The sequence below is a fragment of the Leptonychotes weddellii genome, chromosome 1 (genome assembly GCF_054177405.1).
Source record: "Leptonychotes weddellii isolate Sample4059 chromosome 1, ASM5417740v2, whole genome shotgun sequence".
NCBI classification, from domain to species: Eukaryota; Metazoa; Chordata; class Mammalia; order Carnivora; family Phocidae; genus Leptonychotes; species Leptonychotes weddellii.
The window spans coordinates 62,152,764-62,177,701 of NC_138369.1; the positions used below are offsets into that span (position 1 = coordinate 62,152,764).

The window sequence follows — 24,938 nt, forward strand, 5'->3', positions numbered from 1 at the left end:
GAAGTAGGGTCTGATGGTGGCAATGGGGCTTTCAGGGAGAGGGGACATCCTTGGCCAGACTTGTCCAAGCAAAAGGATGCTTGCTGGGCTTGCTACGGAACTTCCCAAACTAGCTTGGTTCTTGCTTGACTTCCAAATCTGATTTTCCAACCTCCAACCTCCTCAAGTCTGTGTGCCCTTGGTATCCTCCTAATTAGGTGCTTATAAAAAATTTTTTTAAGATAGCCAGATGCCATTTAGGTTGCTTGAAAACAATAAATGTTAAATCCCTTGCTCATTTTTTTTTCTCTCCCACCTCTCCATTTTTGTTTCTATGAATTGCTGTGTACTGTTTCTCTTGGCCTAGAATTCTTCTGTGAAGTGTCTAATTTGGGTTCCTTCTCAAGTTTTTCTGCACCAAAGTGTACTGTTTATAATCTAATTGATGTTTCCTGAGCTCTGCTTGGAACTTACAACATGAATGAATGTTCTTTTATAAACAATACCCTCTTGACTCAAATTCTTCCCCTTTCCCCTCCCCAAAATGCACACACAATTAGACCAGTCCTATTATTATTTATCTGTGGTTTTCTTGACTCTCTAACATAGCTACTTTCTCTCTTTTTTTGGGGGTGGGTGGGTAGGTATTTACTTTGCGTCAGGCACTGTGTCAAATGTTTTCTAACTGTGGCAGAGATTGCTGGCTGCCCACCCAATATCCATTCTCTCCCTTTTCCTCAACAACAGAACCTCTAAAGTGCCTAACACACACACACACACACACACACACACACACACCCCAACTTCTCTTGAAGAGTGCCCGTCTACCGCATTTTACATGGAAGTTGTTGGATAAGGCTTCCAAGAGAGTTATTTTAAGGGACCGGACTCAGCGGCAAGGTGCTACTTTTGCCCTTTCTCCCTTCTTTCTCTTGTTTAAACATGAGTCAATCCAGAGTCCAGAGTTCCGACAGCCATTCTGTCACCATAAGGAAGTCCTGAAGGTGAAAGCCTCTATTAAGGATGCTGGAGCAAAAAATGAGAAGCCTGCTGGGTCACTGACGAAAACATGGAGCTGCAGTACCAGCTATAGACCATCTACCTCAACTATCTTAATGTTGACTGAAGAAAAAAAATCTAATTTATTTAAATTTCTGCTAATTTGGTCTCTGCTACAAGCAACTGAAAACACTCGTTTACCAATATATAGATAATCATGCAAAAATCCTATAGGGTTCGTTCTTTTGTCCATTTTACAGGATGTGAAGTCTTAGGCTAGCTAGTTATGTAACTTGCCTGAGTTACTCATTCATTGGACAGATCTGGATTGAACCAGTAGCACATGAATCAGCATTTGAAAGCAGTGTTTGAGAACAAAGACTAGATACCTAATCATTACATTTTACTGTCTCTGAGTTGAACATGCCAGTAGAATTTTAGACCAATGCAATTTGTGGACCTTCTTGGGTAGGTGTGACTGCTGGAAATTTTCTTATTGGAACAGAGCCTCAGGATGTTCTTTCTTCTCTTTCATGCCCTGGCCAGCAAAAGGCATGTTTTTTGCCTTTGACTAAATTGGTCTGATGGCCAACTTTGCATGGAAGAGATATTTTTTTTTCTTTTCTTTGAATGTAAATTTCTAATTCCTTGGAACACTCCTAGGGGAATCTGTTGTTGAGATGAAATCAACTTCCAGGAAAGTGTGTGTCACAAAGTAAGTGCTCAATAAAAGTTGAATGGATTTATGAATTAAAGAATGCTGTTCTCACAGCAATTTTCCTTGGGACACTGATTTCCCAAGCTCTTTGAGAGCCATTTTTGTGTCCTGCCTTGTTGTGAAAAGTAGAAGCTTCTTTGTGAGGAATCCTGACTGCCTAGGCGCAGTCTGGTTCCTACAACACCAACTAACCTATCTTTGTACTCTCTAAGGACCCTTTTTTTTTTTTTTTTTTTCTGAAAGGTTTTGGTGAAAAGCTCTTATTACAGATTGTGGAAAGAGTTTTTGCTAACTCATGCAATCCAGTGTAGAAACTGGGCAGAGGCTCTGTAATCATAGAAGCTACATTCCAATCATGGTTCTGAAACTCCTCACCTCTGTATATGTGGGCAAGTTACTTAAGCTGAGCCTCCACTTGTCCATCTGTAAAAAGGGCACAGTAATAATTCCCATTCTTATAAGGATTATAGGAGGGAATGTATGAAAAGCATTTAGCAGAGTGCCTAGTTCACAGTGCATGTTTAAAGATGATAGCAACTATCACTAGTGAAAATACTCACTTCTGCTTAGAAGCATTTCTTAATCCTTCAGGTAGAATTAGCCATCTCCTTGGTGGTGGCTCCTTAATGCCCCATATCTTTCAAAGAACACAAAATATCTAAGAAAGTTTAGCTGGTTCTAAGCTTGTCTTACCTACACTAAATTATTCTGAGGGCAGGATTTTTCTTGAAATTACTACTAGTAACTGGCACAGGGAGAACTGCTCAGTAACTGAAGAATAAAAGAACCAAAGAATATGACAATATAACAGTATAACACTGAATATTGACATAACATTGAATATGACAATATAACAATGCCTTTGTCATAAGAATAAATATGAGAGTTGAGATAAGCCAGGTAAGCCTATTCATAGAGCAATTTCTGGTTTTCAGTCTAAGAAATTCTGAATGGTATATTCCCTGGTGGGAGCAGGGGAGAGGAGAGTGTGGGAGCGTTCCCTGGTCCAGGTGTGTAAATGGACATTTCTGCAATCCACTGTGGCCCAGCTGATCCTGGTTTATCTCCCACAGGGAGATATATAATTTAGCAGTTGTGGACACTGGTCACTGTTCTGAGCTGGAGTAGAGAGGGTTCACTTATTATAATGCTAAAAGCAAAAAGAAAAACTTGCTGGAGCATATAGTTCTTTCAGTAATTTTTAAATTGAGTTACCAAAGGTGAACTCCTGAATTTCTCATTTATGTTTTCATCACTAGATCTCAGTCCTTTATCTGCTGAAACCAGATACAAGAGAGTAAGTTGGGAGAAGGGGTCTCAGAAACTTCATAAAATTTGTCTGCAGGGTCTTAACTATTTTTAATAACTCTAGTTGTAGGTATATTAGGAATAATCAGTTCTTACCTGAGAGCAAAAGTCTGCCCTGTCTTCACTGATAGGGCCGTAAACTATGCTAGGAAAGGAGGAAAAGTTAAACTATACCAGGAAAGCAGAGGAAAGAATTCACCTGCTAAGGAGCCATACTAGGCTCTGTGCAAAAATAAACCAGGAATTTTTTTAAGCCTGTTGAGAGAGCTAGATTACAAATGCAGTTCCCTAATGTAGTTGTCATAAACGTGCTTTGAAATGGCATTAACTGATTACTCCTATCATACCAACAGCCTAACTTAAAAGCTCCCAAGGGAATTTAACTTTAAACATAAAGCTTGTTAGAGGAACGATAAAAAAGCAGCATTTGCTGATTAAATTTAAATTTACAATAGGAACATGGTTGCAACCCAACTTCCACGGGCTTGCTGGAAGAAATACAGTGTTGAGAACGTTTTAGTCTGAACACCAAATCAATATTGGGCCTTTCTAATTCACCACCTCCTTTTGCTCACTAGCCCCCTGCCTTTCCCTTCTCCAAGCTGGAATTTTGCAGAGGCAAGAGAGGCTGAAATCGGATAGGGGAACAGGGATTCGCCTGTAGAACTCTGAAATGTCAAGGCGGTACTGAATGAATGGGTAGCGGATCCTGCTCACCGCAGCGGCCCCAAAATAGGTTCCCTGAGCTGGTGGCCTGGAGCAGGCATCATATTTAGCTGAGGGCTTCTGGGGCCAGATCGGATGCCGCGAGGTAGTTACTCCAAAACGCTGGACTCTGGGAAAGTCACAGGCCGAGGCTCACTCACCTGCCTTGCCTGGGAGAGCTGCTGGGGGTGTTCTCTGCCTCCTCCCACCCAGTCAAATCACCTACGCTCCCCACACACTGTTCCCACCCCTTCCCAGCGAGGTCAAAGGAACCCTAGCCGTGGGTCAAGTCGATGGCATGCAGCCAGCCGCACGCCAAGTATTAATAAAGAGCCTTGGGCTGCAGGAGACTGGCGCTGGAGCCTCGGGTTGCAAAGTGAAAGGAGCGCCAGGCGTGTGTCCTTGGCTCTCCCACTGCAGTGGAGCGCGCCCAGCTGCTGCCGGGCACACCTGCGGGGCCCCAAGGGGGGCGCTGCCTCAGCAACTGCAGCCGCAGCCTAGACCGAAGGAGCCGCTCGGGGGGACAGCCCGGAGTCGGGGAGCAGCGATGAGCAGCCACCCGGACCGCGAGTGCCCGCTGGACGGTAACGACTGGCCTCCGCGCGCCTGCGATTTTAGCCCTTAATCGCTCCCCACGCGGGTTTTTTTCTCTCACGGAAGCTGGTTGACCTGGGGGAAACGAGGCGGAGGGTTATTTCTCTGTAAGGCGGCTGGGGTGGGTAGAAAGTGTCCATCGTCGTGGATTTTTTGCATCGCTTTCTGCACCTTTGGGGGTTATTTTTAGAATTAAACAAGTTAACTTCTATGAAGCGCGGAGAGCCGCGCTTGCACAGGAATGGGCATTGTGCAGCTTTGTTAAATGAAGTGCATGTCGGGGTTTTACTGCTTGGTGCGCTGCTGCGGGGATCCCTAGACCCCGTGGAAGGGCCTTCCCTGAAAGAAAGCTGATTTTGCTTCTACTTTGGGACAAGCACAGCACCACCCCTCCCACCTCCACCCTGCTACGCTACCAACAGGCGTTAAAAGAGGCTACCCTGATCTTACAGAGAGAGTGATGCCCTGAAGTGCTTAGGATGGGAGCCTGCAGGTGGGGGACTGGATGTTAGTTGTTTAAAGAAAGTGTTGAGCAGCAGAATTCCCCAGACTGATTTTATAACGCGGATGTCATTTAGTTCTATTGTCATATCATGATTACCAGCTTTAGCGAGGGAGGGTCTTAGATGGCTTTGAACGTGTGATGAAATACCGTGAACGTTGTTTCCGTGAAAACTCACCCATCCATAAACGTTTGGATGTTTGCCAAGGGTTTCACGCTGGACCCCTTACCTGCCCTCGCCGGCAAAGAGCCCTGCTTTGAAAGGCCATTACTATTGCTATTTAGGCATTTTCACGAACTAGTTAGTTGTTGACCTTTTAGGAGGAGCCCTCCTCCAGGAATAATTCCTCTTTGCATCAGTACCCTTTCGAATTGTACTGAACACGACTTAATGAAGCTGTGTTAAGTCGGAGCTCTCTGGGGGCTTGGGCTCAACAGGTGCGTCAGGTACCCTGGCTTGCGTTCCCTGCGGATCATTTTCAGGGCGGGGAATTTTGCAGAGTAGTTGGCAAGACAAGAACCATTGTACTACAAGAAACATTTTTCGTTTGTTCCTTTTACTGTCCCTCAAAAGTTCCAGCATAATTGCCCCGGATCCTATTCAAAAAAAATTTTTTTCAAGTTGCATTATTATTGTTTCATTATATGGTATTAAACAAAAAACAACTAGCTTTTAAACTGCAGGAGCTTTTTGCAAAACTATTACTTTTGCGTTTCTAGGGTCAGCACACACTGTCATTTAAGACATCTGGCTATTTGAGAACTGACTGAGAAGTATAAAGTAGACTGTTGATTTAAAGAATTCCTAATAATATGGCAGGCTTCTTTATGGGAGGCAAGGGTGAGCAGGATAATTCTGACTACCTGAGCCCTGCACTGTTTTGTTTGTTTGGTGTTTTGTTTTTAATCTTAATTCTTGTTTCAAAGCCACACACCCTTTGGAACTCTGATAGGAACTTAAAAAAAGTATCTATTCTTCCTAAATCAAACATGCATCCTTGTAACTGGACAGGTCTTGTGATGACTTCAATAATTGCCATGTTTGACTAGTGAAGGGCAAAGTTTAACCTTAAATTTTAATTCCAGAGAATACCAGAAGGCTTAGGCTGTGTGTCTGGTCATCCTTGAGCAGGTGATAAGGCGATAACATGTCTGATAACAACTAATTGTGCCAAATGTTGGCTATGACACCTTAAAAGGTGGGATATAGGATATATATCTGTCAGACTTAGTAAATTTCTAAGTATGTATGACCAGATTGAGCAAGGTGACATTTGATGAGTATGTTAAATGATTTGCCTGTGTTAAACAAATTCTTGTTGGCTATCTGTTACAAACCTATACAAGGGAACTTTGTTGCAGGTACAGAATTGTTCATGCTTGTATACAGTTTATGATCTTGCCATAGTACATCCAAGAGAAGTTTAGGCAATTGATTACATCAGATGAAATTTTAATTCCATTAAAAATTAAGAGTTCTTTGGACTCAAATAATACTTCCCCTTATGGTTTGAAATAATAACACAAACCCACAAACATTCCACATAAATCAACCTGCAAATTCATTCTTTCTATTTTATTCAGCTTTGATTCTTACTGAAACACTTTTAAAATGGAAGCAAATTTCAAGTTTTAATGGGGGAGGGTTGTAGGTATTTTTTCTCTTGAAAAGGAGACCTTAAAATACTGTTATAAGTCTGGTACAGTTTAATGAAATTGAAACTATGATATCCAGGAACAAAATTTTTCAGTAATTTGTTTAGTGCCCTCCTTATAACTCAAAGACAGTGACAAAAGATACTAATTTTCCAACATGTTGTCATGTCAATACACTCCTTTGTTGCAAATCATAGTTAAGCTAACTTTTGATATCCCCTCTGCCCTTGGCTTTCCCTGCTTTATTATATAAAGATGTTATAACAGTTCATGAATACCTAATTTGTAAGTGTTCCCTAATTCTTTTGCATATATACTTGAAGTGCTTTCAAGTGCATGGAAGTTGAGTATCTTTTGTTTATCTTTTGTTTGCAGAGTTAGCTCCAGGAACAAGAACCTTTGTGAACCTTTGTAAAGTGGGGTAGCCCTCCCCTCCCCAAACTCCACCCCTCCCCTGCCCTTTTTAAAAATCACCATTCTTTGGGAATGGAAGGGTAAATGAGTAACCTTTAATCTGATATATTTATATACTTTGCAGAAATTACAATGTTGCTTCAACACCATCCTTGGGAACATCACAACATTGTTTTCTTTTTAATTTCTTGTTGTTTCTTCAGTTTTCTAACTGAGAAGTGGGATCTTGGGCCTCTTTTTCCAGGGTCTGCCAACAGCACCACCTTTCTCTTCCAAATGGGGAATTCCTTTTTGGTTCTGAAGGAAATCCTGATCTCAGTTTTTTGAGATTTTCCCTCATCAACACTCTGGTAACCTCACTGAGTGCCCCTGTGACCCCTTCCCCTCCTGGCTAGTTAGCCGTGCCATACTCCTTCTCTAGAAGTCTGAGTCTCTTGATTCGAGGGTGGTACCCTTGTTCCATGGCACTGTGGGAGAATGGATATGGAAATGGGAAAACACCTCAAAGAAAATTATATCACAAAAATGGAATCTCTCCGCATTAAATTTGTTCCTGACCCACTCATGGATTCTGACACAGTCCCTCTCTCTCCTCTCCCCATTTTCCTTTCACCTTGAGCTTCATGATCACTGAGAGACCAGATCTCCGTGGTGATTGGTTCTGTGTTCATTAAACTTCTTTTTGGATTATGAGGGATTGATTATGTAAAACATCTGGCTATTATTTTGTAGCCTTGCAAGCACCACACAGGTGAAGAAATATAATATAAATATAATTTTGCTATCATCTTGGGGGCACATGTCCTATGTGCCCCCTTTCAACCATAGGCCCTTCCCTCCCCCATAAGTGATCACAACCCTGACTGACTTGGGTAGTAATTACTTTCTTGCATTTTTGTAATATTAGAACCATCTAATTACGCATTCCTAGACATAGCAATTTAGTGTTATCCATTAAGAAGAAACTGTGATATGTCTTTTAATTTATAGATTTGCCCTCCTGTCCTTTTCTGTTCTTATAATTTATCTGTTAAAGAGCCTGGGTTATTTGGCCTATAGAATGCTCCACGATCTGGATTTTGCTGCTTTTGTGCTCACAGTTCAATGTTTCCCTTGAAGATCACCTTCTTTTGAGCTCCTTTATACCACCTCAGCCCTTCCTCCTTCTACGTTCTCTTGGTTAAGTTACATTTCTTAGTTTAATCCTTGACTTCTAGAAACAACCATGATATCATTTCATGTATTAGGCAATAAAGGATTTTATTGAGTTTCTCATATTGAGCCCTCAATTCTTACATGAATTTCATTAAGCATTATAATAAGTTGATTGAAAATTGATGTTCTCATTTACTAATTATTTCAAATACGAGAGAGAGAATCTTACAAATCTAGAAAAGCATTAAAAATATTTTAAGGAATGATATAGAGATGAAAATTTGCATAGGAGTGCATCAGGATTATCCATTCTTGAAAATCCAGTGATAAGAAATATTTATTTTTTTGACAAATGGTCATCCTGACCAATTTACACTTGGTTAAGGCAGTGCTGGGGAAGGACAGGGTTTGAACTTTGCTTTTTATAGACCAAAGTGCAGTTTCTGACTCTAATAACGGTGAGGTCCCTTTCTGAGCATCAGTTCCCTCTCCGGTACAATGGAAATGATAGGAAATAACACTACTAATCTCATGGGTTTTGTGAGAATGTATGTAAAGTACCTGGTACATTGAAGATGAGTATGTCCTACATTCCTCCCTCAATAAATATTTACCACATTGAATATATGGATAAATATGCATGGAACTCTATGGGGAGTATGTTTTACAAGAAGATTTAGCTTAAATAGAACCTTCAAAGCAAATAGCAAATGCATTGTAATACGAGGAAGGAGGAAGGAGACCTTTGACCTCTATCACTTCTAATAGAGTAATTGAAAAAGGGACAGTGGCCTATTTTTTTTTTTGTGGGGGACAGTGATTTTTAATAGTCTTCCTACACAGAACTAAAACAGCACACATAGAGAATACAATAGAAAAATACGGCACGGGAGATAGGGTTTTTTTTTTTTTTTTTAAGATTTTATTTATTTATTTGACAGAGAGAGATACAGCGAAAGAAGGAACACAAGCAGCAGGGGTGGGAGAAGGAGAAGCAGGCTCCCCGCCCAGCAGGGAGCCTGATGTGGGGCTCGATCCCAGGACCCTGGGATCATGACCTAAGCTGAAGGTAGACCCTTAACGACTGAGCCACCCAGGCGCCCCCCCCCTTTGCATATTTTTAATTGGGTTGTTTGTTTTTTGTTGTTGTAGTATACAGTTCTTTATATATTTTGGATATTAATTCCTTATTTTTGTTTTTGCTACTGATTAAATTATGATGGATTAGCTCAACATTTTCCTGGGTCTGTGCAAGGACAGAGCCTTTCTCTGGCGGATTTAGGGAGCTGTAGTTGGTCTGCTTCCTTTGCCATCAAGGCTTTAAGGACCATCACTTCAATAGAAGTTGCAGATTTGGACACAAAATGAATCACAGAGACCTCCAAGGTGGGGCTTCACCTGATACTCGTTTTGTGAATAATACAGCACAAAATTCTCATGCAATGGAGTTATTGTAGAGCAGGAATTTTCCTGCTTTAGCTGTGCTTCATTGCAAGTTCCCAGATGTGGTTTAAATACTTTACTTAAAGTTGTCTAGACTGTGGCTTCTGAGGTAGGGGCCCTTTCAGCTAGGGATTGAGTCCCAACAAGTGTTGGTCCATAGACTCAAGAGGACACCATGGAATGCATCTTTGCTGTTCATCTCCTGCTGCTTACTGGTGGTGGAACGGCTAAATTTTGTAGACTTAAGACTTGAAACCATGTGGATTTGGGTGAGCACATAGGATATTTAGAGTTGAAGGATTTAGACCAGCAAGATACCAGCTGTCTATTCTACATCTGGCTGTCTCATTGATAATCTCTTTAAAAGGTATACACTTAAAGTTTGTATATAAAAAAAAAACTTTTAAGATTTATAATAGCATCAAAAAGAATACTTACAGATAATCTAACCAGGGAGATAAGAAGTTTCTACACTGAAAACTGCAAACATTACTGAAAGAAATTAAAGAAGACACAAATAAATGAAAAGACATCTCATGTTCATTGATTGGAAGATTCAATATGGTTAAGACGTCTATACCACCTGAAGTGAACTAAGATTCAGTACAATCCCTATCAAAATTCCAAGAGCATTTTCGGCAGAAATAGAAAATTTCACCTTAGAATTCATATGGAATCTCAAGGGACCCTAAATAGCCAAAACAATTTTGAAAAATAGCACACTTGGAGGACTCACACTTCCTGATTTCAAAACATATTGCAAAGCTACAATAATTGAAAGTGTGATACTGGCATAAAGACAAATAAATAGACCAATGGAATAGAATTGAGAGTCAAGAGATAAACCTTCATGTATGTGGTCAAATGATTTCCAACGTAAGACCACTCAGTGGGGAAAGGACAGTCTCTTTAACAAATGGTGTTGAGAAAACTGGATATCCACCTGTGAAAGAACCAAGTTGGACCCTTATTTTACACAATATACAAAATAACTGAAAAGTGGATTAAAGGCCTAAACTTAAGACCCCAAACTATAAAATTCCTGGGAGAAAACAGGAGAAATCCTCATGACATTTGATTTGGCAGTAGTTTCTTGGGTACGACACAAAAAGCATAGGAGACAAGACCAAAAATAGACACCTGAGACTTCATCAATCTAGAAAGCTTTTGTGTACCAAAGGACACAACCAACAGAATGAAAAAGCAACCTGTGAAGTGGGAGAAAATATTTGCAAATCATATATCTGATAAGGAGTTAATATTCACACTATATAAAGAATTCCTACACTCAATTACAAAAAATCAAATAACTCCATTAAAAATTAGGCAAAAGACTTGAACAAATATTTCTTCAAAGATGATACACAAATGACTCAACAATATATGAAAAGGTGCTCAACATCACTGATCCTCACACTCACTAGGATGACTACTACTAAAAAAACAAACAGAAAATAAGAAGTGTTGAAGAGGATGTGGAGAAATTGGAACTCTTGTAGATGATTGGTGGGCTTGTGAAATGGTGCAACTGCTATGAAAAACAGTATAGAGGTTTCCTCAAAAAATTAAAAATAGGGGGCACCTGGGTGGCTCAGTGGTTAAGCATCTGACTCTTGATTTCAGCTCAGGTCTTGATCTCAGGGTCGTGAGGTCAAGCCCCACACTGGGGTCCATACTGGGCATGAAGCCTACTTAAAAAAAAAAAAAAATAGAACTACTGTATTATCCAGAAATCCCACTTCTGGATAAGTATCCAAAAGAATTGAAAACAGGTCTTGAAAAGATATTTGCACATCCATGTTCATAGCAGCACTATTCACAATAGCCCCCAAATGTCCATCATTGGATGAGTAGATAAACAAAATGTGGTTTATATATACAATGGATGTATTATTCAGCCTTAAAAAGGACAGAAATCCCATCGCACGCTACCCCATGGATGAACCTTGAGGACATTATGTTAAATGAAATAAGCCAGACATCAAATTGTATGATCAAATATTGTATGATCCACTTAAATGAGGTAACTAAAGCAATCAAATTCATAGAAACATGAAGTAGAATGGTGGTTACCAGGGGGTGGGAGAGTAACGGAGAAGGGAAAGTATTTAGTGATTATAGAGTTTCGGTTTGACAAGATGAAAAAGTCCTGGAGATCTGTTTCACAACAATGTGAATATACTTCAACATAGTGAACTATACGTTTAAAAATAGTTAAAATGATAAATTTTGTCTTACGTGTTTTTTTTACCACAATAAAATAAGAATACTTAATTTAAAAATAAGCAAAACAGGCTTTTAGGAATAGAATAATTTGTAAAATAATTGTAAAACCTACTTGCCTCACTCAACAAGTTTAACACTCTTTTGTGTATCTTGGCATTGCCATTGTTAGCACTGAATAATATAACATTTCTAGGAGTTGAGATGTATCCAGCTGTTTGTCCCTTCATTGAATGATGGGCAGATTGCTCTTTTGAATTCTTGTAGCTTCTTTTATACTGTTTCTGTCTCCTTCATCATGGTCTCCCATGAATGTCAGCTGTTAATGATTTTCTTCTCATAAATCCTAATAATATCTTTAGTCACCATGTGCCACACTCCCTCCAATTTATTGCTCTTAACAAGCTTGGTTACTGTCTCATATTCTTGGTTTTCTAGCCCACAAAAGGTTGGAATTGTACCTGATGTAAGGTAGATTGCCTCTGAATGACATGTGAATAGGTCTATGTAAGTAGAGTGTACAGGTGTCTATTACACTAACATTGTTCTATTGATTTATTTTGCATTCTTGTGTATTTTTATGTACGTTCTGGATATTTGATGTTGCCAGAGAAGAAGCTTCCATAGAGAGTGTATGCCAGTGAAAAAATATTTTTATGTAAACACATGCATGCATAATTACAGTTCATGCTCACGATTTAAAGAAACTGATAGCATTCTATTGCTGGAGAGATACCCATGTAAACAGATTTGGCAAGTAAGTCCCAGTTTAAAGGAAAATTATGGCTTTCTACTCACTGAACTGTACTGGGAGTATGATTGCTCCCTAACCCTTACGGAGCGGACAGTGCCTGCACGTGATCTTCTTGCTCGCTCTGTTTCTACTGCTCTCATCGGCAGTTCCACTAAGAGGGCCATAGCACAGCCTACAGGAGGCTGAGCAACTGTGCTCGCTCTTTTATACTGCACATGCGTTTTTAAGAGCTTTATTGAGGTATGATTTACATATCATAAAATGCACCTGTTTGAATGTGCAATTCAATTTTTAGCAAATTTACAGAGCGGTGCAACTCTCAGCACAATCCAATTTTAGAGCATTTCATGCACGTGGTATTTCAAAAAAATATATTACCATGCTTTTTTCCTGCTATGTCTGAGTATCTGCTCTTCTCTGCAAAAAGCTATCTGCTTAAGAGGAATGATGATCCTTACAGGTAGAATGCAAAGAGAAAGATAATTACTAGTTAGATTCCAGTGGTCAAAAGGAGAATTTCAAAGGAAAAAGTCAGGTTATTGCCTTGAGACAGGGCTCTCTAAATTCTTGTATTTCCCCTTTAATATGACCTACTAGGCCTGGAAGATAAAGTCATGGAGTTTGTTCATAGTACAGAGAAGATAACCTTTGTGCATCTTTAAAGCTAGGATGAAAAGGGGAATATTTAATGTAAGAAAAGTCAATGAAAAATCTCCATTCCTGTCATGGGGTGATATTGGGGAGGGAAAAAGAGAGCGAAGCAAGGGAGGCAAGTGTTGAAAGACATGGTATCTATTTCTCATTACTTGGGATCAAAGCCAATGGGCAGGGAGGGGCATAGATCATTTATATGGTAAGTTTCTCAAAACATTGAAGGCAACAACAGAGATCTTTACCAGCTTCTCTTGAAGGAGGTCACCTTGCAATCTCTTCAAAGCAAAAGGGATGGCTCACTGAAGTTCGATGAGGAGGGAGAAGCTGGATTTAGCCTTTTAAGGTGTGGAGGTGGCTCTGTCTCAGGAAGGTGGTTGGATCAGGTACCCTTGATCCTCCTAAGGGTCCGTCTCTGATGAAGACGAAGGCAGAAATCATGGGATGGACCTGCTCTATTGGGGTGGTGATGAAGGATGTGGCATAAGCCCGGAGGGTCTATACCATTATCAATAGCCAAGGTGAGGTCATCATGGAACACCCCTAGTATCTGACCAAGGTGAGGGGGAAGAGACCATGAATATGCCTCAGCCATGATGGCTAGGTGGGAAAGGATGTAGAAAGTGAGATTGCCCAGGGACAAAGATGCCAATGCTGATCCAAGGACTCTACCACTCTTCCCACCATCTTGAAGTTGAGTCACTTGCTTTTCTATGCATGTACCTCGAAGCCATCAAGAAGAGTATTAGGAGAAGGGGAAATGGACATTTAGGAGATCAAGCATTTTTACATAGTAAAACTGAGCATTGTCTAAAGAGACTGTTTAATTTATTATGTTTGACCAAATTTTAATCAGATTGCACTAAGTAAGGTAAATTTTGTTACTCTTTCCAGCAATGGGGCCTCATGGGGACGACAAGATTAATTAGAGACCAAAATAAAAATACTTACATTTTCTTGGTATACCTGTGTGTCATAAAGGTAATGATGCCACAAACAAGCTTGAAACAAATAAAAGTGGCTGCTTCAGCCACTGCCATTGACACCTGGCGGTGTCTTTGGGGAGTGCAGTTGCCATGGGGAAAATATGCACAAAGCTGGGCCTCAGGTCTGCTGATGAAGCTCCCATGGTAAGTGAGGCTTAGCACAAAAGTTATTTTTTTTTTTTAAAGATTTTATTTATTTATTCATGAGAGACAGAGAGAGAGAGAGGCAGAGGGAGAAGCAGGCTCCCAAGGAGCAGGGAGCCCGATGTGGGACTTGATCCCAGGACCCTGGGATCATGACCTGAGCCGAAGGCAGCCGCTTAACCAACTGAGCCACCCAGGCACCCAGTTACTTGTTTTTTAAAGAGGGAAAAGTCATGGGTATCAAATGTCAGTCAAGTCACATTGTAATTTGAAGCTAAAGTATTACTTCATTCATTCATGCCTACAGTCTCTTATAGGCAAAATAATATAGAGAGGTTTTTGCCATAAAACAGCTTTGCTGTGCCTGAAGTAGTCCTCAGGGCCCTAAAGACCACCTCCTTCATCATTTCCTCCCATGAACCACCACCATGGCAGTCCTGAAACATTTTAGGAATTCACAGTAGTGCAGAGCATTGATGAGGACCTCTTTTAGAAATGCTGGGATGTGATCTGTATTCATTACATGAATAGGATTTTAAGTGAAAAATGGCTTTAGCCCTAGAATCATTGACAGGTAGAGTGGCAAGGCATCTTGTAGAGCATCATTTAACTGACAGCATCATTTAACCAAAGTACTACTTGAAGTCACAGAACTATGTAGGGCTAGAGTTGGGCCCAGAACTCCCCCATCCCAAATTCCACAACGTTCTTTCTGTGCATATTGTCAGAGCAGATAATTAAAAGTAAGAAATCAACACTGTAAGATACCGTTAAATCAGAGTTAAATTTTACATTTGTTTCCACCAGCTTCTGAGGTGCAGTGCTAAGAATTTTAGCACTCAGGAGCTTTTTAATGGGAAATATTACAGAGCAACTGTCTAAATTACTTGATGTCAGCAAGCCATTGTTAAATATTAAAATCTGTTTTGGTGATTTAGCTGCGGCATTGACAAATTTTAAATTTCCACACTCCAATTTTTGCCTATTAAATATGTTGCTAAGTCCTCCTTTTGTTTGAGTTTCTTGCTGATAAGACTATTCCCAATTCAGCACTCTGGATATTGTGTTGTTTGATCTCCTAATGTTCTGCATTGACTTTCAAAATCAATAGAGACTTAGTTGGTATTTTATGACATATCTTACCCATTCTTTCAAATGCTATGCAGGCCAAAAAATACATCCAGGGAACATATTTTCTTCATGTGCATTTTCATCATGGTATATTCTGTTATGCCATCAGCTCAGTTTTATTTCAGTACCTAATTTGTGTGAAGCAGAGATAGAGGAGAGAGAAAATCTATGAAAAATTGAATTTCCTAATACTTGTCCATGGCCTTATTTTTCAAGTTGATGGCACAACAAAAGAGAATTTCAGAAAGTAATTGTGGAACATACATATGATGACAGTTTTGCCCAAAAGTATTCAATACAATATGTCAGCTTAGCAGTTAATTGTTCCTTTATTGTTTCACATGTGCTCGTCCAGTCTCCCCGGTGAGAGAGGCAGTATGATTTAGTGAAAAGACAAGAGACACTGCAATCAATCATAGTTTGAATATCAGCTCTGCTATTCACTATACCAGCTATGTGACCTCCACAAAGTTAATTAACTTCTCTGATCCTCATTTTCATATTTGTAGAATTGGGAATGATACTTGTTGCATAAGATGCCATAAAGAGTTGCATAAAAACATATAGGTGTCTAGTACAGTGTCTCTCTGGGCCACAGGCATTCAAAAAATGGTAATCACTTGTCTTGATTTGAGTTTTCCAGAAGCAGACCTTAAGTCAAGGATTAGAGTGTAAGTAATTACTTACACTCTAAGCAAGGTATCACTGTGGGTAATTGAAGCTTAATTCTGCTAGAGAACTCGGGGTGTTAGTGAAGAATACACACCTCAGAGTTATCCCATATGAAAAACAAAAGAGCTGGATATTTATGCATTAATTTCTATCAGTGATTGGTTGAAGGATGCTGAGATAATGAGTATTAATTTTTCAGAACTTCAGACTTGCCATGTAAGTGGGCAGAGCAGGTTTTGCCAAAATAGAAAGGCTGCAGACAAAGAGATGAAGATGATTGACTTGGAAATCAGATGGCTTGAGCACAGATACACACGTGAAGAACTGCTCTACTCCATTTTTGTTAACTATTATTACATTTCCTTATTGACGGACTTTTGTTTTCCTAACTCCTTATCCTGTGGTGTGCCAAAACCACTTCATACCAGCTCACGAGAGTGTTAAATATTTAGAAATGTTGTAAGCCAATTATTAAACTGTTAGTATCTTGAAATTAGCCCACTGGGAGTTTTTACACCATAAAAATAGACAAGTGCTACCGATCAGAAACCAGCTTACTAGCACACCAACCTCTTCTCCCAGTAGATGCAGAATAGGATTTACATGCATAGGTTCAGGAATCATATAGACCAGAGTTCAAATCTGAGCTCTGACACCTTTTGGCTGTGTAGCTATGGGAAAGTTACCTAACTTCTGTGGGCCTCAGTGTCCTCATCTGTAAAATGGGTATGTATATAAATTGTACAGCTGTGGTGAAGATGAAATGCAATAACATATTGTATGTAAGGAGTACTCTGGAATAAGGTACTTATTATAGAAATTAAACCTTATGTAATTGTGGGAGAGGCTGAGGAAGGACAATTCCATAAAGAGGAATTGGAGACAGAGAAAAGTTACTAACTAGCCCTCTTGAAGCACTGGCAAGAATGGGTGAGTTGGAGATTATAGAAGAATCTGGAAATGCAGGCAGGTACAGGTGCCAAAGTGTGATCATGAGCAGAGCTGGAGAAAGAAAGCCATTTCTCTGTGTAGCTTTCATCTCTGAGAATGAAGAACCATGCGTTCAGATGAGAGAAGAGATAAGGACAAGCCAATATGTGCTGGCACGTCTGCAACTACTCATCACTGCATTTGATATCAAAGACTGTCAGAGACGCTGGGCCACTGCCTCACTTCCGTCTGAGTACAGATCCAAGAGTCACAGAGAATAATAGATTAGGAAATCATCCCAGAGGGCAGAAGCAGACCCCATTCAATATGTGTAATATGTCCTTGGCTAGATTTCAGAACTGCTATGGACCAGTGACTGGCCCGGTGCCTTCTGTTCTTCCCTGGGAGTATCTATGGCAATAAACTTGTCCTTCCCACTATTTTATATTGAGTGTGGTGTCTGATACTTTTTTTTAGTTTACGGGTCCCTGAACCTAGAGCAGCTGCAACTGAACAGCCTTGTATGCTTAATAGACCTGATACAAATCATGTGATTCTGGACTACAAGCCTCTTTCTATAACAGGATGAAATTTGGGGGGGTTGGGATGGGAATAAGCATATTTTGTAGGTAGAGGAATATGAATAATTTTTGGTAAGAGGGTGGACTCTAGTAGATTAGAAAAAATGGCTTCAGAGTCCTTTATTCCTTCCTAGTATGCATACTACTTTGCAATGTGACATTGCCTTCGGTCTTCAAGAAGTGGGCTTTTTAAAAAAGTGTCTTTGAATCCAATTGTTCTTGTGACTTGCTTTGATCAACAGAGTATGGCAGAGGTGATGTTATGTGACATACAATCCAAGGCCTCAAGAGGCTTTGCAGCTTTTACCTTCATTGTCTTCAAACCTGCTGTCACCTTGTGAGGAAGAATCAGTCTAATCTCTTTGAAAATGAAACCCTATGTGGAGAGCGAGGTCTCGCTATCCCAGTCTTTCCAGATGAGCTCAGCTCCCAGCCAATGCACAAGCTGATGCAGTTGTGTGAGTGAGCCCAGGAAAGACAAGCAGAATCCCCCAGCCAAACCACAGAATCATGAGAAACCATGTATCATTGTTTTAAACTACTACGTTTTGGGGTCATTTGTTACACAACTATAGCTAACTGATACATCTTCCCAATAAATAATTTTTATGCTTAACTTAACCAGAGTGAGTTTTAGTTGTTTGTATCTTCCCAGGGTTGCTGTGTGGGATAAATATACTATTATTTGTGAAGGACTTACCAAAAACCTGGCCCATTGTAAGTGCTAGATAAATGCTGGCTACTATTATATGAGTATTATATGAATACAATCATATAAGTTCCAGATGCTTATGAAGGATGAAGTATGGACAGCTCTTAGAGGCTCTGGTAGATGAATAGAAGGGGGTACATGACCATCAAACAATCTGTGTGCTACTAAATCCCAGTTTTCTCAAATTCAAAATGAAGACATTTGCTAAATTATCTGTAAGTGATTGTCAAGCTCTAAGATCCCATGTTCCTACACAAAATTGGCCCCAAACCAACCTTGGTCCATATTCTAGATGGATCCAAACTCATACCTCAGTGGATCTCAGCTGTGGACTAACCCATGCCAATGTCTTTATGATCTGTTATGCAGCGTTCTGTGAGTACTTGCATTTATCAACATCAGAGTAGCAATGAGACATGTGGTTATGCCCCAGAGCAACCACTTTGACCATAGATCAAGGATACCATCTCTAATGTAGTTTATGTGACTATGTTGGCTCCCCGGTAGGTTAAAATTTTTAGAATATTTGCTCTGATTTTATATGGGGTTGAGGCTGATTCTGTGTAGCATAAAGGTTGAGAAGGAAGATGCCGGTGGCAGCCTCACCTTCTTTCATACTTCATTGAGCAGTTCATCTCTGTCCCTAAATTTGCATACTCCACTCAGCAGTGCATTTGCCCTGCAAGTGACCAAGTCCTCCCTCCATAGAAGGCAGTTTAGGCCATCTCTTTTTATCTTAAGATGCTTCTTGGAAAGGTCTTACTGCCATTCTAAGCAGCTTCTCAGTATATTCTTTATAATCACGTGTAATAGACTCAATAAAAGAGTTTTGATAAGTAAGATTTCCTGCATTTGAGGTTGGCCTCATGTGAATGTCACAACATGTGTGTTGAGGTGGTTAGGAGCTGAGAGTTACTGTCCTCTAGTCATCTAGAAAATGATCTGCCAAAGGCCTAGGCTAGGAGGAAGAACCCTGGGCACAAATGAGTTTCATATCAGAGTTAATCAACAGATCATGCAAATGAGACACCCATTTAGAGCATTTATTTAAATTTTCATTTAAATTGCTGGTTAAATGGAATAAAATTCTGAAGTCAATACTAGAGCAAATTGGTTTGAAAACTATATATTAAATTGCAGCACATTGCAGTTTAATGCATAGTTCCAAGATAATTGCTTATTGCTTTAGGAGTACAAAATATATGTCCAAATAATTTAGTATGGTTGATGAGACACGAGAAGCAGTATCTTCTTGTTTGCCTTTTTTTGAAAAAAAAGGTAGAATGTGGTAATTATCAACATGATGTCTGAACTCAGGGTATCTGGCTTTGAATTCTGCTTCTACCACTTATTAGCTGTCTGATTTGGGCATTTTCTTAATCTTTCTGGCCTCAGTTACTCTACTTGTTAAATGGAGTTAATAAAGATATTTTCCTCACAGGGTTATTATGAGGCTTAAATGAAGTAATTTGTAGAAGGTCCCTAGCTCAGTACCTGATCCATTGTAAATATCCAATGGATGTTAACTACTGTTATTATTTTATAAGTGCATTATGGCATCTACTACTAGAAAAGATAAAATCACACAGGTGGCTTTATCTGTGGCTTGCATTATATTTCTTTTTAGCAGTGTTGTACTAAACTCTTTTTACTAAAACAGTACTCTACCCATTGACCTCAATCATCCAGACTTGTACTTAAGAAGAATATTTTTAAAAAGAGAAAAAAAAGACAACAACACCATATTTATTTTCTGACAGTAACTGGGTGATATCCGAATTTTAGAGAACAATAAAAATAGATGGGGAATTCTGAAGGTCCAGAGAGTATACTGAGTAAGGTGTGTAGTTGATTTTAGCTTTCCTTACTTGGAAATGGCTACTGAAGCTAAGTTATTCAGATTATGAGTTATGGTTCTCTAGTTTCATAGAATACAGAACGACTCTTGCTCACTTTTTGGGGGAGTTAATTGAAAGGACCTTGGAACTAACAGAATTGGAGAGAGAGATAAATAATTAGGTCTTCAAAAAGACAGGAGCCAAAGCCACTCTGGGCATCTAAAATACCTGGTACTTTAGGTACTTGAGATACCCACAAAAGAGCATAACCTTAATTGACAGTCATGCCAAGACTGTGTCTGGGGGAAAGAGTGGTCCCAGTTGGGATGCTGGTTAGCCCCAAAATGCCCTAAGCAAACAAACTAAAAATGGGTATTCTCCCTACTCAGCCTTATCTCAGAAAACATGAGTCATTGACACAGCAATAAGTTAAATCTGATGTTTCACAAATGTATGTAAACAATAAGCAAGATGAAGAGTCAGAAAGGACAAGGAACCAAGGTGGCACAGGGGAAAAATGACAGCACAAACTGTGACTACTAGGGTGGAAGTGGCTAATGAAGGAGAGGGGACACACAGTGGGTACAGTTCCTGGGGAATATATTTCACCTTAGTGCTGTAGCTCCCACTGAGCCAAATGAAAGCATATCTTCCACAGCCAAGTTCTCCAGCCTGGGGCTGAAGGATTGGGCTGAAATTTACTATGCGGGTATGGCAAATTCAATTTTCTCATAGAGCCTGACTACATTCAAGTCCTTGCAAGGTAAAGTTGTACCCAGCAGAAAAGTACATAAGGTTTAGAGGTGGGATGGTGGGTGGGTGGTAGCGGTTTCAAGAGCTGCTTATCAATATGACAAGCTAAGACATACAACAGCAGCTTATCAAGTAATGTTTACTCAAACAATAGAAATAAATGACTCTGGAAAACCTACTCTCCTGAAAATATCAAAAGGTTAACCAATTCCTGGCCTAATGTCCAGTGAAAGGAAAACTTTTTTGAAATTAAAATAAATATCAATATCCATTATCCAATATTCAATATCAACAAAGTGAGTATAAAGGTCATAAACCTCAACATCATAAAAGCCATAAATGACAAACCCACAGCTAATATCATCCTCAATGGTAGGAAGCCTTTCTTCTAAGGTCAGGAAAAAGACAAGGATGCCCACTCTGACCGATTTTATTCAACATGGTATTGGAGTTCCTAGCCAGAGCAATTAGACAAGAAAAAGAAATTAAAGACATCTAATTTGAAAAAGGAGAAGTAAAACTGTCACTATTTACAGATGACATGATAATATAAATAGAAAACCCTAAAGATTTCATCAAAAAGCTGTTAGAACTAATAAACAAATTTAGTAAAGTTCCAGGATACAAAATCAATACACAAAAATCTGCTGCATTTCTACACAATAATAACAAACCATCAGAAAGAGAAATAAAACAATTCCATTTACAATTTCATCAAAAAAGAATAAAATACCTAGAGTTTAATTTAACCAAGCAAGTGAAAGACATGTGTATTGAAAACTATAAAACATTAAGAAAAGAAATTGAAGAAGACATTGAAAAGAAATTCCAATGGCATATTTCCAAAGAAATAGAACAAATAATCATAAAATTTGTATGGAACCAAACACACACACACACACACACACACACACACACACACACACAAAACCCCAAAAGCCAAAGCAACTTTGAGAAAGAAGAACAATGCTGGAAGCATCACACTCCATGATTTCAAAATATACTACAAAGCTATAGTAATCAAAACGGTAATCAAATCAAATACTATTGGCATTAAAACAGACACATCGGAGTGTCTGCTCACTCAGTCATTTAAGCATCTGCCTTCAGCTCAGGTCATGATCCCAGGGTCCTGGGATCGAGCTCCATGTTGGGCTCTCTACTCAGCAGGGAGCCTGCTTCTCTCTCTCCCTCTGCCTGCCACTCTGCCTGCTTGTGCTCTCTCTCAAATTAATAAATAAAAATCTTTAAAAAAATAAAACAGATGCATAGATCAATGGAACAGAATAGAGCCTAGAAATAAACCCACACATATATAGTCAATTAATTTATGACAGAAGAACCAAAAATATACAATGGGGAAAGGACAGTCTCTTTAATAAATGGTGTTGAGAAAACTAAATAATGACATGCAAAAGAATGAAACAACTACTGTCTTCACCATACACAAAAATTAACTCAAAATGGATTAAAAACTTGAACATAAGGCCTGAAACCATAAAACTCCTGGAAGAAAACAAAGGCAGTAAGCTCCTTGACATAAGTCTTGGAGATGATTTTTTTTAAATCATCTGAAACCAAAAGCCAAGAGCAACAAAAGCAAATATAAATAAGTGGGACTACATCATACTGAAAAGCTTCTGCACAGCAGAGGAAATCGTCAGCAAAATGGAAGGGTAACCCACTGAATGGGAGAAAATATTTGCAAATTGTATATCTGATAAGGAGCTAATATCCAAAATATATAAAGAACACATACAACTCAATAGCAAAGAAGGAAACAATCTGATTTAAAAAATGAGCAGAAGATCTGAAGAGACATTTTTCCAAAGAAGACATACAGATGGCCAACAAATACATGAAAAGATGCTCAACATCAGTAATCATCAGAGAAATGCAAACAAAATCTCAGTGAGATATCGCTTCACACTTGTTAGAATGGCTAGAATCAAAAATACTAGAAATAACAAATGTTGGTGAGGAAGTGGAGAAAAAGGAATGTTTGTGCACTCTTGGTGGGAATGTAAATTGGTGCAGCCAAGTTGGAAAACAGTATGGAGATACCTCAAAAAACTAAACACAGAACTATCTTATGATCTAGCAGTTCTACTTTTGGGTACTTAGCTGAAGAAAATGAAAGCAGTGTCTTGGGAAAAAATATGTGCATCCTATGTTTATTGCAGCCAAGTATTTATAGTAGCCAAGATAATGAAGCAGCCTAAATGTTCATTGATGGATGAATGGATAAAGAATTTATGATATATATGTCACACATATATATATGTAGTGGAACATCATTCAGCCATAAAAAAGAATGAAGTCTTGCCATTTGAGGCAACATGGTTGGACCTCAAGAGCATTATGCTAAATGAAATAAGTCAGATAGAGAAAGACAAATACTGTATGATTTCTCCTATATGGAATCTAAACACACACACACACACACACAAAACAGGGTCATAGAAGCGGAGAACAGATTGGTGGTTGCCAGAGATGGAGAGTCAGAGTGGGAGAAATGGGTGAAGGGGGTCAAAAGGCAAAAAGAAAACAAACAAAAATTGACAACAACAACCAAGGCCTGTCTGAGCAGCAGAACAGCCTGGTCTGATGCTTACAGTTTGTGCAGATTGTACACTGCACATTTAAAGGGCACCATTTACAACTCTGTCTAGAAAAAAAATTAATCAATAAATGGATAGATAGATAATAGATGATAGGTAGATAGATGGATAAGTAGATAGATAGATAGATAGATAGGTAGATAGATAGATAGATGGTAGGGTTTGTGGTACACCATGCATTTATTGGCCATTGGCAGGGCTCTGACAGCTACTTTATTTTTGGATGCTTTAGAGACTCCCTTGTGAGGAACTTGTCATCTCAGAAAATGGATAGTGTTTAAGGACCCACCTCTTTCATTGAAGGGGTTGCCTTGGTGTCTCAGCAGAGTCTGAATCGTTTGACTAACATCCCAGATGCTAACACACAGGATCTCATAAAACAAAATCCTGGGTGATGGGAAAATGTCACCTCCAAGAAATGTGAGATGTTCACCACTGCTTTGCAAGACAGGAGTTGATGCATGGATGCACAAATGGTTTTCTCCTGTCTTATTCTGTCACCTTTTCGTCCAAAGATGATTAGAAGATAGACTTGCTGGAGAATAGGAAACTATCCTATCTTTGGACAGCTGTAGGGCTCTTTAGAAAGGGATTCTTGGGGCGCCTGGGTGGCTCAGTTGGTTAGGCGACTGCCTTCGGCTCAGGTCATGATCCTGGAGTCCCGGGATCGAGTCCCGCATCGGGCTCCCTGCTCAGCAGGGAGTCTGCTTCTCCCTCTGACCCTCCTCCCTCTCATGCTCTCTGTCTCTCATTCTCTCTCTCTCAAATAAATAAAAATAACATCTTTAAAAAAAAAAAAAAAGAAAGAAAGGGATTCTTGGCTTCAAGTTTGCAGCAACACAACTGTAGGGGAGAGGTTAAAATAAATACAAACCTACCATCCTGTTTACTATCTAGTTCATGTCCTCTCTCTCCCTGGCCTGGATTACCGCCGTCATATCTCCCCACCTCCAACTCGTGATCTCCCATCTGACCTCTACACCTGTATCTCCTAAATCATTCTAAAGCTCTCTTCTTTTACCATTTGACGTTCACAATGGCTTCCTGTTGTCCACCAAGTAACACCTAAATTTTTTACTTTCTATTCAAGTTCCTGCAAGATCAGTCCCCATGCCACCCTCCCAACACTCACTTATCCCATTTACAGACCCCTGCCCCTTGGACAAACAAATTCTCGAGATTTCCTGGTCACCAACATACACATTCATTTTTTTTGCCTAGTTCATGTTGCTTTTTTATCAGGACTGTTTTGGCCATGACCTTTGTTTCTACCCCATCATAACCAGTTTCTACTCATCAGTCAAATATCTTGATTCTCCATGCCCGTCCCACCATACTCTTGCCTAACTTGTTATTTTCCAGTGGTCCCTATATCAGGGTAGAACTCCACCATTTACCTGGTGACTCAGGTGCCTAACCCAAGTCACCTCTTAGATTCTTTTGTTTTCTTTTTCTTTTTTTTTTTTTTT

General features: G+C 39.5%; 1 protein-coding gene across 1 annotated transcript in view; it reads left to right on the forward strand.

The window, feature by feature from the left end:
• Positions 1–3,864: 3,864 nt before the first annotated feature.
• GADL1 (glutamate decarboxylase like 1) overlaps positions 3,865–24,938 on the forward strand; it is a 159,203-nt gene continuing 138,129 nt past the window's right edge. Inside the window, exon 1 of the mRNA XM_081825500.1 lies at positions 3,865–4,293. Coding sequence (XP_081681626.1) covers positions 4,008–4,293 — 286 coding nt within the window. The 5' untranslated portion in view covers positions 3,865–4,007. The remainder of the gene's footprint in view (positions 4,294–24,938) is intronic.